The 15,528-nt window shown below is 41.6% G+C and overlaps 1 protein-coding gene across 5 annotated transcripts in view; it reads left to right on the top strand.

Moving 5' to 3' along the window:
- The window catches only part of ambra1b (autophagy/beclin-1 regulator 1b), an 83,793-nt gene that overhangs the window by 20,421 nt on the left and 47,844 nt on the right, over positions 1-15,528 (top strand). For all 5 annotated transcript variants that reach the window (XM_034175784.1, XM_034175783.1, XM_034175781.1 and 2 more), the window contains exons 4-7: positions 2,102-2,285; positions 6,640-6,812; positions 8,997-9,063; positions 9,152-10,686. In XM_034175784.1, the coding sequence (XP_034031675.1) occupies positions 2,102-2,285; positions 6,640-6,812; positions 8,997-9,063; positions 9,152-10,686 (1,959 nt within the window). The remainder of the gene's footprint in view (positions 1-2,101; positions 2,286-6,639; positions 6,813-8,996; positions 9,064-9,151; positions 10,687-15,528) is intronic.

Below are 15,528 nucleotides of genomic sequence, written 5' to 3'. Positions count from 1 at the left end.
ATTAACGCATTAAATGGGACAGTGCATCCAGAAAGAATTCACTGCGCTTCACTTTTTCCCCATTTTGTTATGTTACAGCCTTATTCCGAAATGGAGTAAATTTTTTTTTCCCCCTCAAAATTTATGACATGGAAAAAGTTATTTTTTTTTTATTTTGAATAAATTTGCAAAAATTAAAAAGAAAAAAGAAATCACATGAACATAAGTATTCACACCCTTTGTTCAGTACTTTGTTGATACACCTTTGGCAGCAGTTACAGTTGCAGGTGTTCTTGAATATGATGCCACAAGCTTGGTGCACCTATCTTTGGGCAGTTTTGCCCATTCCTCTTTGCAGCATTTCTCAAGCTCCATCAGGTTGGATGGGGAGCGTTGGTGCACAGCCATTTTCAGATCTCTCCAGAGATGTTCAGTCTGATTCAGGTCTGGGATGTGGCTGGGTCACTCAAGGACATTCACAGAGAGCTGATTTCAACTCTGCCCCCAGCAGAAAGGGCCTGGCTACCAGACTGCCACAAAAAAAGAAGTCATTACTCCTTAATACCATGCAGTGGTCCAGACATGAGGCAGAGGTCTTGAAATGGGAAGCAGGTTTGAATTATGGTTTTGATTTATAAATCAAATTATTCCAGATAGAATAACTACATTAATGTAAACTCTTAAAATGTACAAAGTTGATATATAGCACATATCTGTTAATTTTAAAAATAATGCACTAATTCTGAATATTTGAACATTAACACACAGATGCCCAAATGGATTATGGGTAAATTTAGGCTCCACTCATACTGATTGGTTGTCTAATTAATTCTATGTAAAAACCAAAACAATTGAATCAATGTAATGTGTGTGTTGCTGTTTACAAATAAATGTGCTTTTGTAAAATATGTCAATTTTGTTAAAAAAAAAAAAAAAGGAAAAAATGGCCTTTGCAAAGCCGAAAAATCTGTTAAATTGTGATTCTGTTAGAAGCTTTGGCGGTGTTTAAACTCAAAATCGGCTTGTTAGTAGCTGAGAGCGTACGGGAGACAAAATTGAAAGTTATTGGTTAGTTGTAGCTTCTGATAATTTTTAGGCAGTTTATCGGTTTAGTATTATAAAAGATAACTTTTCAGTTAGCTGATTACCAGTTATCGAAGCTAACTTTTTGGTTAGCTGTGCCCACCACTGCTTTTGAGAAACTCCAGGTGGGCTGCCATGTGCCTTTTACTAAGGAGTGGCTTCCGTCTGGCCACTCTACCATAAAGGCCTGATTGGTGGATTTCTGTAGAGATGGTTGTCCTTCTGGAAGATTCTCCTCTCTCCACAGAGGAATGGTGGAGCTCTGACAGAGTGACCATTGGGTTTTTAGTCACCTCCCTGACTAAGGCCCTTCTCCCCCAATCACTCAATTTAGATGGGTGGCCAGCCCTAGGAAGAGGCCTGGTGGACTTGAACGTCTCTCCATTTATAGATGATGGAGGCCACTGTGTTCATTGGGACCTTCAAAGCAGCAGAAATGTTTATGTACCCTTCCCTAGATTTGTGCCTTGAGACAATCCTGTCTTGGAGGTCTACAGACAATTCCTTTGACATCATGATTGGTTTGTGCTCTGACATGCACTGTCAACTGTGGGACCTTATATGTAGACAGGTGTGTGTCTTTCCAAATCATGTCCAATCAACTGAATTTACCCGAGGTGGACTCCAGTTAAGCTGTAGAAATGTCTCAAGGATGATCAGTGGAAACAGGATGCACCTGAGCTCAATTGTTATGTTTCATGGCAAAGGCTGTGAATACTTATGTGATTCCTTAGTTTTTTGTTTTGTTTTTTTATATAAATTTGCAAAATCACATTGTTCTTATGGGGTATTGTGTGTAGAGTTTTGAGGAAAAAGGTGAAATTCATCCATTTTGGAATAAAGCTGTAACATAAAATGTAAAATGTGGAAAACATGAAGTACTGTGAATACTTTCCGGATGCACTGTATGTTGTCAGAGCTGGTACACACAAAGCAAAGACAGCGTGCGTGCGTGCGTGCATGTATGTGTGTGTGCGTGCGTGTGTGTGTGTGTGCGTGCGTGCGCTTTGTACATTGAACTATTTTCATCTTCCCTCAGGACCCTTATGGCTTCTACACATGTGAATCACAACATTTATATCACAGAAGTCAAGACTGGAAAGTGCCTACATTCCTTAGTGGGTCATCGTAGAACTCCGTGGTGTGTGACATTTCACCCTACAATTCCTGGTCTGGTGGCCTCTGGGTGCCTTGATGGTGAAGTACGCATTTGGGATCTGCATGTGAGTACCATGCTCTGATCTACGATAACTAGAAACACCGTTTTCTGAAGTAGTCGCTTTACATGCGCTCTGGTTGGTTGGTTTGTCCAAAATTGTTTTATACTTGTGTAAAATAAGGTTGAATGATATTGAGAAACATTTATATGAGCCATTTGTCACAGGTACAGCTATCACAATGGCTTTCCCACTTTCAAAATAAACACTTAAAGTAGCCTTAAGTGATTTTGAAGTCGTGAAGAATGTAGCTCACTGTGCCTCATTGCAGCAGTGAGTGAAGGTACTGTGACTAGTGACTAGGGATGGGTGCTGATTGCCAAAATCCAGTTTCAAACAGGCCCCAGTACTAAATTCTGAAAGACTGACGTATCGCTAAGCTCCACCCCTGTGCGGTACTGCTTTTGCTACTGGAGAAATTAAGGAAGAAAATTTTGAGCTCTCTCTCCTTGCAGCCTTGTGTGCAGAGCTTCTTGTCACCCATCATTCTGTATGTTGTCACTCTCTCGTTGGGAGCTTCAGGGATTAAAGTTCTCTGTTGCCACGACTGATTTCCATCAATTTGGCTGCCAAAAAGCCAAAATGGGTTCATACCGATGCCGTCTTGATGTAAAATCAAGGCTGGACACAAGCTGTAAAATTTACCACACCCCCAGACACATGCGCACCATGTTCAAAACTAGATTTTTAGAATGTGTGTCTCTCTGTCTTTGTCTCCCTGTCTGATCCTCTGTGTCCTGTCTGCACTATGCAGGGCGGACTGGGGACTGTGTGCTGTGTATTTGAGTATAAACGTCTGAGTGGAGACAACACAGCGAGCAAAGTGCAGAGTTTTATAAACATACCATATTTTCCGGAGTATAAGTCGTGGTTTTTTTTTTTTTACTAGTTTGAGAAGCTCTGTGACTTGTAGTCCAGTGCGATTATGTACTGAAAAAAAAAAAAAAAAAAATCACATCATGAATGGGAAAGTGTGTCCAAACTTTTGACTGGTGCTGTACGTATGTGTAAATATAGATGTTGAGGCAATGTTTCTTGCAGGGTTAATGTAGTGTTTTAGATGTATTTTGACCAGAATGTGATCAATGACTACGTTTACATGCCGTTAATATTCGGGTTAAGGTCAATATTCCGGTTTCTGAATCATTAGGAATAACCCGTTTACATGCTTAAGCAGACAGAGTTACTCCTGTATACATAGTCATTGGTATCATTTGGAATATCCCCATCTAAACAGCGAGGCACGTCTTCCACCGGTGCTTGATTTGGTCTGGCGTTCGTGTAAAACCCCTCACTACACACTTTATACACTTTTCTCAAACAGGCATTAACATTTTCTCACTTTTCTCTCCTGTGTAAACGCTCTCTTTTTTTCTTCTGGGCGAGAAGATTATAAATAGACACATGCAGAACACAATGCGCGTGCTGTCCCTTCGCTCACTGCCTCCGAGGGTACGGATGTGGGACCCGCAAAAAATCCAAGTCATGGCCACGGAGCTCTGCGGCTGCGGTATACCGAGACCCTGCGGCGCTGTGGATTTTTTCCGCAAGAAATCTATCCTTGCGGGCTGCCTCCGCATCAAAACAGCGAGCGTAGTCTCTGGACCTGTTGCCACAGTTGGCGCAGCTCTGCACAGCAGAGAGGGGGGCATTGTGAGTAGCCCGCTGCGGCGTTTACCGAGCCCGCAGACTCAGTAAGCGCATCGGAAGCAGAGCAATCATGGTGACCGGTGCCGTGACCCTGATAAGGACGCAGAACACAATGCGCTGTTTATCTCTGCTTCTGTGGTGTCCGGTGGGCTGCGCGCGCCGCATACAAGTAGTTGCCGTACTCAAAAGACCAAGATTCCTTGCGGATAGGACATGCGCAGAACACAAAATAATGTTCCTTTCTATGGGGATATCCCGATGCGCGTTTATATGACCTGATATTCGGGTTAGAAAAGGAGTAACCCAGGGGTCTTATTCAGGTTTTTAAAAACCGGAATATGAGCATATTCAGGTTTTTAAAAACCGGAATATGAGCATATTCAGGTTTTTGCGGGTGTTTACATGGCTGTGCGCAACCGGGTTATTGTTAATATTCCGGTTATGAAAGGGTTATTGGCTGCATGTAAACGTAGTCAATGTTGGTACATATAAACAAGACATCCCCTTTTCTAATCACCAACACCTTTGTGCTTTGAATTTTTGCTTCTGTTAGTACTAATTGCTTGCCCCCTCTAGCATTTACACACTCCTGGCATTGATTTGGCATGCTCCTGATAATTCTGTCAATAGTACAAAAACATACCTGCTCCTTTTAATAAATTGAGTAGTGCCTTACAAAAAATGATTAATATCACTTTGAGCAGATGGAATCAGTTAATCAGTAAAATCACCTGATGGAGTCAGTGGCTGCAAAGAAAACCTGCACCTTCTTGGCTGTTTCTGGAACAAGTTGCCCATCCCTGCCTTTAGATATCTAAATTATATCTAAATTATGACATTTGTTTGTCACACTTTTGATTTGTTTATTAAGGCCACAATTACTCCTAATTTCAACATTATACATTCCTTCAGATTTACTCTTTAAATGCTCAGCTTTAATAAAAAGTCTATTTTTTGTCAGGTCAAATGGTGGGTGGCTTGTGAGACTGGGGATGCCCAGTGTTGATGATCTGACCACTGGAAGAAAATCCTCAATGGAACTCAGATTTATTTTTTAAATTGCACATTAAGTATTTTTTATGATGGTTACAGTGGGATACAGATTTATTTATTCATTAGTAGGGATGGATATTGATAAGATTTTATCTAGCGATACTAGAGGTGCACCGATCGATCAGCCACCGATCATTATCGGCCGATCACGCCTTGATCGGTTTGATCGGTGATCGGCAAAATGCACCGATCAAAAGGACCGATCACAACAGTGCAGGCAGTAGCGCAGGGAGCGCTTGGTGTGTTTGTCAGGAAAATGATCATTTCTCTACATTGATTACAGACCCTGCAGCGGGTCCATGATCAACTTTTCTGCAGCGTGGCTTTGCTCTGAACCTTGAACCAATCGAACCAGTGGTTCGCAGATTGAATCAATACTTCGAGCCTGTTGCTTCGTTTATACTTTCTTTCTTTTGCTTAATTTTCCCCCGCAAAAACCCTAAAGAGCATACGTCTGTGAGTATTATTTACCTTTTCTATGTTAAACCGACCTGTTATGGTCTTCTGAAACAGTTGATAGATGTATTTTAGAACTTAAAAACGGGAGCGATGCTAACGCGTTAGCATGTCTATGGCATTTTCAATGTTAAAAGTTAGCATTACGCATTTGCAGCTGTCATCACGTTCGGGTGCATTTGTTTTCAAATTGTAATATTTCTTAAAATTATTTTTGTTTATATATTCATTTATTATTATTTTGGGCATGTTCTAAATATGTACTTGATTGGTATCGTCCGATCAAAATTTCAGTGATCGGCCTAAAAAATCCTTATCGGTGCACCTCTAATCGATACCATTATCGATCTGATTCCTTATCGTTTCCCTTATCGATACCTCTTGTGAATTTTCTGTGTACTAAAAGTAGGCTTTACAGGTTTTCTATGTCAACAACATTTTATTGAGTCTTAAAGTAAATAAATATGAATTTGGTCACTGGATCCTTAAACTCTGGACATGAATAAACTCTACATGGTGGATCCTTGATCTCTGGACATAAATAGAAATAAACAAAATCTGTAGTTTTTGTCAAAAGCATTTCCTTTCAGACATTATTGGCATGAATGTCTTTCCATACCTCTGAGCCGAGCTCTTGCAGCTGGCTGTGCTGCACGTCAGGATGTAGTTCATAAAGAATGCAGGACGTCTCATTTTGGGAGGAAAAAAACATTTTAGTCTATTGTATTTTGTCTGTATTACAGCGTTTGGAAAGAGGTGTAATTTTATTCAAAGTGGCAATTCGTTTTGAAGTTATTAATTCCGACCGGACTCTGTCTCAGTCGGACTCTTGTCTTCCAAACAAACACCCTAAAAAACAACGGCCGCTTTGAAGGACCGATAATGGGATCGTTAAGCAAAAAGACTATTGATATTGGTAGATCGAATAATTTCTTAATGATACCTGAAAAGAACCGGTTCTCGATACCCAACCCTATTCATTAGAAAGATTTCCCAGCTATAACACAGATATCTACATCAAAAAATAAATTGTTGCATTCATAATAGGCACTTAGTATCTTTTTTCAACATTGAATACTTTAATCAGAATTTATCTCTATTACATCCACTTTATATTTACATATTAAAATGTATATACATATACACCAGCTTATCCAAAGTTGAGGGGTATTGAATGCTTTTTTTGTATTTGTTTCTATAGGGTGGAAGTGAGAGTTGGTTTACAGAGAGCAATGTTGCCATTGCCTCCCTGGCCTTTCATCCAACTGCTCAGCTTCTACTGATAGCCACCAACAATGAACTCCACTTTTGGGATTGGAGCCGACCTGAGCCCTTCGCCGTGGTCAAGACAGGAAGTGACACAGAGAGAGTCCGGTGGGTTTGATAGTACCTTTTGGAAAGGTCTGGGAACAGTGGTTATGGTTTAGAGCAGTGGTAACCAGCCCTGCTACTGGAGATCGCTTGTCCTACACAGTTTCCATCCCTCCCTGATTGTAGCTTTTGACTGGCTGAACATTCCTTCTTAGCTTTGGGTACAACAGGTAAGCACCGTAATTTTCAGGACAGGAAATTTCTAGCAGCAAGGTGGATGTATATGGGTTTACATCTGGTTAGTAAAATGAGGATTAAATTAGAACTTAGTACATGGTGAGGAAAAGAATACTTTTGCTGCTCATGGTACTTATTTTTTTAGAAATGCTCCCTACTAGAAAAACTGTCTGTTGTTCAAGATACTGATATAATTTGGGATGCTTTTTCACTACAATAACAAACTACAAACCATAACTGTGTCTTATCTGGATTGCTGCTATTTTTGGTTGTAGTTAGGGTTTGCATTACCACCAGCTACCACACCACACATCATCACGTCACAATTGTGACACACTGTACATGGTCATAAGGAAATGACAGTCTCCTGTCAGTGTATTGTTATTTTTCCCTGACATGATTCATCACCCTATTCAGTTATCACTACAACTCACTCACATAGTTTAGTGTTTTTTTGAACACCTCCTCATTCCTTTTCATACTTTCAATTTCATAACGTGTTGTCCTCTGACTGCATTACAATATTTGTTTGTACTGTACTTCATTCTTAGACCAATGCATCATGTTTAACATTTGGTTCATTTTATTTCTTCTGCATAAATGGGTTGTTTCACACAAGTCAAAAAATACTGTGGCAGTCACTTGTGCTCTGTAATGTTCCTACAGGGAGATATGAGGAGGGGGATCTAGTTGGCAGTTGGTGCTGTAGTATCCCTTCTCTTGGGGTCCTTTTAGATGCGTTCAGTAGTACATATTGAACAGAGACTAGAAAATGAAAGTCTGAAACTAGAACTTGAACCTTGGACAATGAAAATGACGAGTTCTGGGTTGGAGTACCCCCTCCATCTACTAATTGTGTAGATTGTACTTTGTGCTATTCTCAAGTTTTAATATAAAGCCTATGGGGCTAAACATCTGTGAGATCACAGTCGTTTTACCTATCTGTCTGTATGTCTATCAAATCTATCTACCCACCTACCTACAGAACTGTCACGATAATTACTATAGCGACTTATTGTTCGATATATGAAGATGAACATGATCATTTTTCTGGCCTCAGTATATCACCCTTTACATGCGTTTGTTCCTATAAGTCACCAACATTTCAGAGAGTCGCACTGCTTGCGTTCTCCTCTCCTGCTGTCTGCGGGAGGTGGGCTCAGCCCGCGCTGCTTGGTCTCTGAATGCGAGGCGTTCATGCAGTACTGAGAAAGCCAATTAAAGTGAAATGACTCCACTGTTCCGTTCAGAAAGTTTGGAAGAATAAACTGATCTGTTTTCTTTCAAAATACAGTGCATCCCAGTAGTATTCACAGCGCTTTACTTTTTCTACATTTAATGTCGCAGCCTTATTCCAAAATGGAGTAAATAACATTTTTTTCCTCTCAAAACTCTACTTGCAACACCCCATAATGACAAAAAGGTTTGTTTTTGTTTTGAAATTTTTGCAAATTTATTAAAAATAAAAAACTAAAATTATGGGTACATAAGCATTCACACCAGTTGTTAGCTGATAAGCTTTCAATCTGTGTGTTTTTTCTGATGCTGTTTAGATATTTATGGAGTATGTTCATGTCCGATTTGGTTTTTCTAATCGTGTTTTTCTCTTTCTGGTTTGTCACGAATGGGATGCGTGTTCCAGAACGATTGTCCGGTCTGCTAAGGGAAATTAGCCAATCGGAGCGCGCGTAGCGTTATGTCGCAGCCATATAATAATATCCTTTATCGTGATATTTCTGAGGCACTATATCATCCAGCCAAACTTGTTATTGTGACCGACCGGCCTACCTTATCTAATCTAATCTTTCTGTACTGTTCAATCTTTTGTTTAGCATTAACTAAACTCTGTTCTCCTCTATTAAGTTGGTGGTGACAGAAAGCTGTGTGGACCGCACTTTCTATTTTTTTAATAAATTGGAAGAATGCATGTTTTGGGTGTTTGAATGATTTCAAAAAATGATAACTTGTTTATTTTTTCTGCCATTTATTTGTGCCATATGTTCATGGCAGGTTGGTGAGATTTGATCCTCTGGGTCACAACCTACTGACAGCAATAGTGAATCCATCTAATCAGCAGGTGGGGACTCTGACTTTTTTTTTTTTTTTTTTGATGTTTGAAACTGGTTAACTGCAGTTCTCAGCGCTGTTACCCCAATCTCTTCCAGAATGAGGATGACTCTGAGGTTCCTATGGACAGTGTTGAAATGCCTCATTTCCGTCAGCGCTCCTTCCTGCCTTCTCAGCCAGTTCGCCGCACACCTATCCTCCACAACTTCCTCCACATCTTGTCATCTCGCTCCCCAGGGACTCAGGCTGGAAATGAGTCGCCAAGGCCTCTTAGTGAAGGTAGTAGTGCTGTTGGAGAATCTCCAAATATAACACGGGCCCAGTACCCCAGCTCTGAACGTGGGCCCCCCTTCCCTGGCTGTACTCAGCACCTTGGCATGGTTTGTCTGTGCAGTCGTTGCTCTATCAATCGCAATCCTTCTCTGGGTTCTGATGGATCATCTGTGAGTTCCTCTGATCACAGAGTGTTGTCTGACACAAACCAGACTGCTCCTGCATCTACCTTCTCATCAGCCCGCACAGAGCCCAGACAGCCTTCAGAAAGACCATCAGCCTTTACCTCGGTCTACTATAGTGCTGGCACTTCTCTTAATCTCACAGCACAGAGTAGCACTGAGCCGCACTCTACCGCCAGAACCGGACCTGACTGGACACGCAGCCTGCTTAATATGAGGGAAGGTGGAGTTGGTACTAGCATTCTACCTCCCAGAACCTCCTCCTCTTCCTCTATCAGTCTCCTTTCAGTACTTCGTCAGCAAGAGGGCTCTTCTCACTCTCCCGTCTATACCTCTGCCACTGAAGGAAGGGGATTTCCCCAACAAGGACCAGAGTCTGGGCCTCGAGATAGTGCTGGTATGAGCAGTGGCCATCACCCTTTCTGGGAGGGTTCTCGGAGTAACACTGCCTCCTTCCGTAATGTACTGCAGTGCAACCTGAGCCGCTACTTTATGGAATTTGACCGCATGCAGGACCTGGAGACAACACCTTTAGGGGGTACCATGGGGGATGGTAGCCAGGAACAGAGTCAAGAGTTACTAAATAACAACATTGACCCAGACAGACCTGGGCCTTCTTCATCAACTTCCTCTTCTTCCTCCCCTACCATAATCCACTACCAGCCTCCCCTCCCTCCTTCAGCCTCCCACAATTTAGAGAACAATGTTCCTCCTTCAGCATCACGAGGCCATTTGAACCGCTGTCGGGCCTGCCACAACCTGCTGACCTTCAACCATGACTCTCAGCACTGGGAGCGCACAAACCAGGCATCCTCCACCTCTTCATCCACTCTGGAACTCTCCTCTTCCACATCTTCTTTCCCCTCTTCTCCATGGCAAAGTGAAGAGGGCAGGGGGACACTAGAAGCCCAAGCACAAGAGAGGAGGGTTCCTCCAGAGCTTAATGAACAGCAGCCTCCCACAGGAGGAGGTGGAGGAGCAGCAGGAACAGTGGCCTTTCCTATAACCCCATCCTCCAATCAGCCTGGTGAGCAGACAGTAGGCTTGGTGTACAACCAAGACACAGCACAGTGGGAGAGGGTGTATCGGCAAGCTGCAGCTGGCCGATCGGCAGAGCCACCGGAGGCCTTAAGCCAAGAAATGCCTGTTGACCCTCCAGATGAGGACTCGCTGAGAAGGTGTGATATGTGCATCTGCTTTTCACTTTCACTGTTACCAGCTAAATGTATTTAAATGTTAGTTATTTTTATTAGGATGCCAACATATTGTCTTTAATATTTGGAAAATTAATGCAGAGGAGGTAGTTCAGTTTGGGTTGTGCTAGTAATATGTAGACTGTCATGTTTACTTGTCTGTGTCCTTGGACAAGACACTTTATCTGCATTGTCTCAGTCCATCCAGCCGTAAGTAAATGTAGGCCATGGCTGGAGAAGTAACCTGCTATGCACAGGTGTCCTTTCCAGGGGGAGTCATAGACTCTTATCTCTTCCATATTATAGTATCTGGGGATAAACACCATGAGTGGACATCTGAATAGGACCTGAATAGGACTTGCTGCTTCTTTTGAAAATGTGATGAAAACACTGAGGGCCTGATTGTCTGAAGAGCTGCATGTGTAAAAAACGTGCACTAGCACCACTGCACTTGCAAATACACCTGCATGCTGAGTTACTAATAGTGCACAATGAGGATTGTGTCTGTTAAATGCACAAAATAGCGCATATTTTGTGCATTTAACACAAAATTTGGCTCTACTACAAATACATAGAGCTAAAGGTTTAGCACTTTGGGCTCTATGTATTTGTAATTTGGGGTATGTCCACCTGAGAATGCAAAATTGTGGGTGGAGACATGCATATAAGTAATGTTTACTCACACAACACAATTTATCAAGGCTAAAAGGAAACTAGCGTGTTGCCTATGGGGATCCACAGGCTCTAGATTGGGTAGGGTTTATAAAATGGGTAGCTGACATTTTCCAAGGGTGGTAATAAATTCTGTAAAGTTTCTATAATGATTTGGATGGCATGCAAGTCCCGAATGTAATTATCAATGTCCATTGTTCACTGTTATTATGTGATCTCTCTAATTTCTCCAAAAATATTAGTCCTATCAGTGTTCCATTTTGGCGCCGTTCATCCTTGACCCAAAATACATAAGCATACCAAATGGCAAATGTCAGTTCTCCCCAGTTTGTCCACGATCAAAATTATACGCACGCACGTGTACACGTACACAAAAGCCACTTGGCTTTTAATATATAGATGATTTACCACGCCCTGCTGGAATGACGTGTCAGTAATGAATTCAATTATCAATGTCCATTGTTAACTGTTCTTACATAATATCCCTAATTTCTCCAAAATATTAGCCCCATCAACATTCTGTTATGGCTATGTTCATCCTTGTCCCAAAATACATAAGCAGTACATACCAAATTGCAAATGTCAGCTCTCCCCAGTTTGTCCATGATCCAAGGTACACACACACTCACACACATGGACATACACAATGCCACTTGGCTTTTAATATATAGATTTAATGGATGCTGATAGAATCTTTTGCGACTATGAAGTCTTGGTGTTAACTGCTTGCACTTGACAGAATGCTGGTCCAGCACAGAGGCTGCACAGAATAAAAAAAAAAAAAAATCTTTGATTGTAAATGTCTGTCATAATTAACTTCATTTTATGCTTGTTTCTGTCAGAATAAATGTCTCCATTTGCACTTGTCAGAGTCTCTGTGGGACATTATGGCTGTGTGCAAAGGACGCACAACACATTCTACGTTTGTTTGTTTTAATAGCCAGTGCATGAGCTAGTTCAAGCTCTGTGCGTCCTCTGCACACAGCCGTGGTCCCTCATAGACTCAGATATGTCTGTTTTTGGTCTTAGTTACACATTTAGACATTAATTTTCCATGTTAAATATGCCTAATGTTTACAATGAATTATATATTTATTTATTTGTGTTTAAATTCTATGTGACCTCTGTGCTGGAATGGCAATCTGGAACAGCAAGCTGTCAGCGCAGTCAAGTAATGCTAACCTTTCAAAGTTAGAAAATACAGACGCAATCAGCAGCAGAGATTTTCTTTTTTGTTTTTAATTGCCAGCGCATGAACACAGTTATGTTTCATACTGCAATTGAATGTACTCCTGATCTAAGAAATGATTTGAAAGGTCACATCTGGATTTGAGGAAATTCTTATTTACAGTGTGAGTCATGGATCCAGCCTGCAAAAGGACACATTAACTGCACTGAGTGTAATCAGTTTTAAAAATGGATCAAATATTGCAGAAATGATGACAGTAAATTTAATATAGATGACATTAGATAAATCAGTAAAATACACTGCTATTCAAGTACAGAGTTGTCTTCCATTTAAGAGTATATTAGATCTGGACAAAGTGGTGGCTTGCACCTGTGCCCAGTAATTTAAGTGGCTGATTTAATTTCATTTTTGTGCAGACAGACATTAACAAAATCCTCATTTACGTACTGCTGTCGACATCACATTATTACTAGGGGCAGGTTGGGGTTGGGCTGGGGGAGAAGGATGCATCATGATGCGGACGTGGGAGATTCTGAATTGATTTATAAATGTCCATCTTATTTAGAAATGTTAATTGCGGGAGTGGAGCGCAGCTGCTGGCCACCATTAACAAGCGCTTTTTACAGTCTGCATATAAACCTGTATTTCTGTTTTTACTGGAGTCATGTTTTTTAAATTCAGATATGTCCTTTAATTTTAGTGCATTTGCTGTACAGCTTTGCTTACAGCCACTTCATTACTGCATGCTGTCTCTCGTGAAGCAGATTCATGTGCTGCACTTCATAATAAAACAGAAAAACCACAGAAGAAGCATGTAGTGACTAGGGTTGGGTATCGGGAACCGGTTCTTCTTGAGAATCATTAAGAAATGATTTGATCCACCGACATCAGTAGCCTTTTTGCTGAACGATTCCCTTTCAGTCCTTCAGAGCAGCCATTGTTTTTGAGTGTGTTCATCGGGAAAATGATCATTTCTCTACGTTGATTGCTGCCCCGCTCTGCTTTAAAACAATGAAGCAATGCTCCGCTTCCGACCTGATGCTTCGCTGGTTCTTTGCTTCGCTGCTTTTCAGAAGCGGAAAATCTGCTTCTTAACCCCTCTCAAAGCCATTTAAAAATGTCAATCGTGAGTCACTTTTGTGTGGATTAAAGTCACTAACTGGGACTCTTGCCTTGTTGCCAGAAAGAAATGAGAATCATCCTCCGTTTCGTTCGCCCAGCTCCAAACGCTGCGCGGCTCTCTGCCGAGTCAAGTTAGAAAGATAGAGTCCTCTTTCCAAACATACGAGGTCTGTTAGAAAACTATCCAACCTTTTTATTTTTTGCAAAAACTATATGGATTTGAATCATGTGCGCTTGCATCAGCCAAGCTTGAACCTTCGTGCGCATGCGTGAGGTTTTTCACGCCTGTCGGTTGCGTCATTCACCTGTGAGCACGCTTACGGGAGTTTTTGTCATGAAAAGACGTGCGGAGGAATTCGCGTGTCGGGACGGAGCCGCTAATGGCGCAGGACAAAAAGCAACGCTGTGATGAAGCCTCACAGGACATGTGGCATGTCCAGCTCGTCCACAATTTCTCGGATAGTCACATGACTGAAAAGCCACCGAAAGCCGTCTGAATCTTCCAAATGGTGCAAGAGCTGAGCATGTTACTACATGTCCTGTGAGACCAACACGGAGGTGCTTTTGTCCCGCGCCATTAGCGGTTCCGTGGCGAATTCCTCCGCTCCTTTTTCCATGACAGAAACTCCTGTAACAGTGGAATGTGCTGAAAAAGTGGTATGTCCACCTCTTCTGCCATTTCTGTAGTAGTCAGACGATGTCCCGAATCAACACAGCTTTCAGTTTGGAAATGATCTGGTCATTTCAGACTATCGATCGCCGCTCGGAGCGCGGCGCGCCCTCCGCCATTGTGAGTCGTCTTTAAACCGGTTGTAACACTCCTTAATCTCTGTGATCCCCATAGAATCATCCCTGAAAGCCGTCTGAATCTTCCGAATGGTTTCCACCTGGCTGTCTATCACAGTTTCTGGAATTTGATGCAGCAAAGCTCCAAATCATTCAGACATTTTCCTCACAATAAAAATCCGACGAGAGGGCTGGACCACTGCTCACTCAAAGTGTGCTCACAGGCGAATGACGCAACCGACAGGCGTGAAAAAACGAAGGTTAAGCTTGGCTGATGCAAGCGCAGGAAGGTTCAAGCTTGGCTGATGCAAGCGCACATGATTCAAATCCATATAGTTTTTGCACAAAATAAAAAGGTTGGATAGTTTCGTAACAGACCTCATAATACAAACAATAAACTGCAATCGATCAAAACATTTTTTCGTCCCAAAATGAGGCGTCCTGCTCTGTCGTGCAGCAGCCGGCTGAGTTCAGCTCAGAGGTATGGAGAGACCTTCACGCCGAAATGTCTGAAAGGAAATGCATTTGATAAAAACTTCAGATTTTGTTTATTTCTGTTTATGTCCAGAAATCAAGGATCCAGTGACCATTTTCATATTTATTTACTTTAAGACTCAATAAAATGTTGTTGACATAGAAAACCTGTAAAGCCTACTTTTAGTACACAGAAAATTCACAAGAGGTATCGAAAAGGGAATCGATAAGGAATTGGATCGATAAGCGGAATCGGTAATGGGATCGATATCGATAAAATCCTGTCCATACCCATCCTTAGTAGTGACAAGTTCTGGCTCCATCTGAACATGTTTTTTTTTTTTTTTAGCAAATGTCCAATTTTATCTTCAAACACTGTGAGCACATTAGTGGCTCAGCTGAAGGCTCCAATGAAAGCAGGCTGATAGTTTATTTACTGAGTGACACTGCTGTGAATTATAGTTGATCACCTAAAATTGTCTCCATAACTATTTTCATTATGGCACAAAATGTTGGAGCTCACATGTGCGATGAGAACAAATGACGTTTGCCATGATTTATACGATTTAAAGTGTCAGCAAATC

Source organism: Thalassophryne amazonica, chromosome 8 (genome assembly GCF_902500255.1).
Source record: "Thalassophryne amazonica chromosome 8, fThaAma1.1, whole genome shotgun sequence".
Taxonomy (NCBI): Eukaryota; Metazoa; Chordata; class Actinopteri; order Batrachoidiformes; family Batrachoididae; genus Thalassophryne; species Thalassophryne amazonica.
The sequence above is the reverse complement of the archived record's forward strand: the minus strand, read 5'-3'. Positions and strand labels throughout refer to the sequence as shown.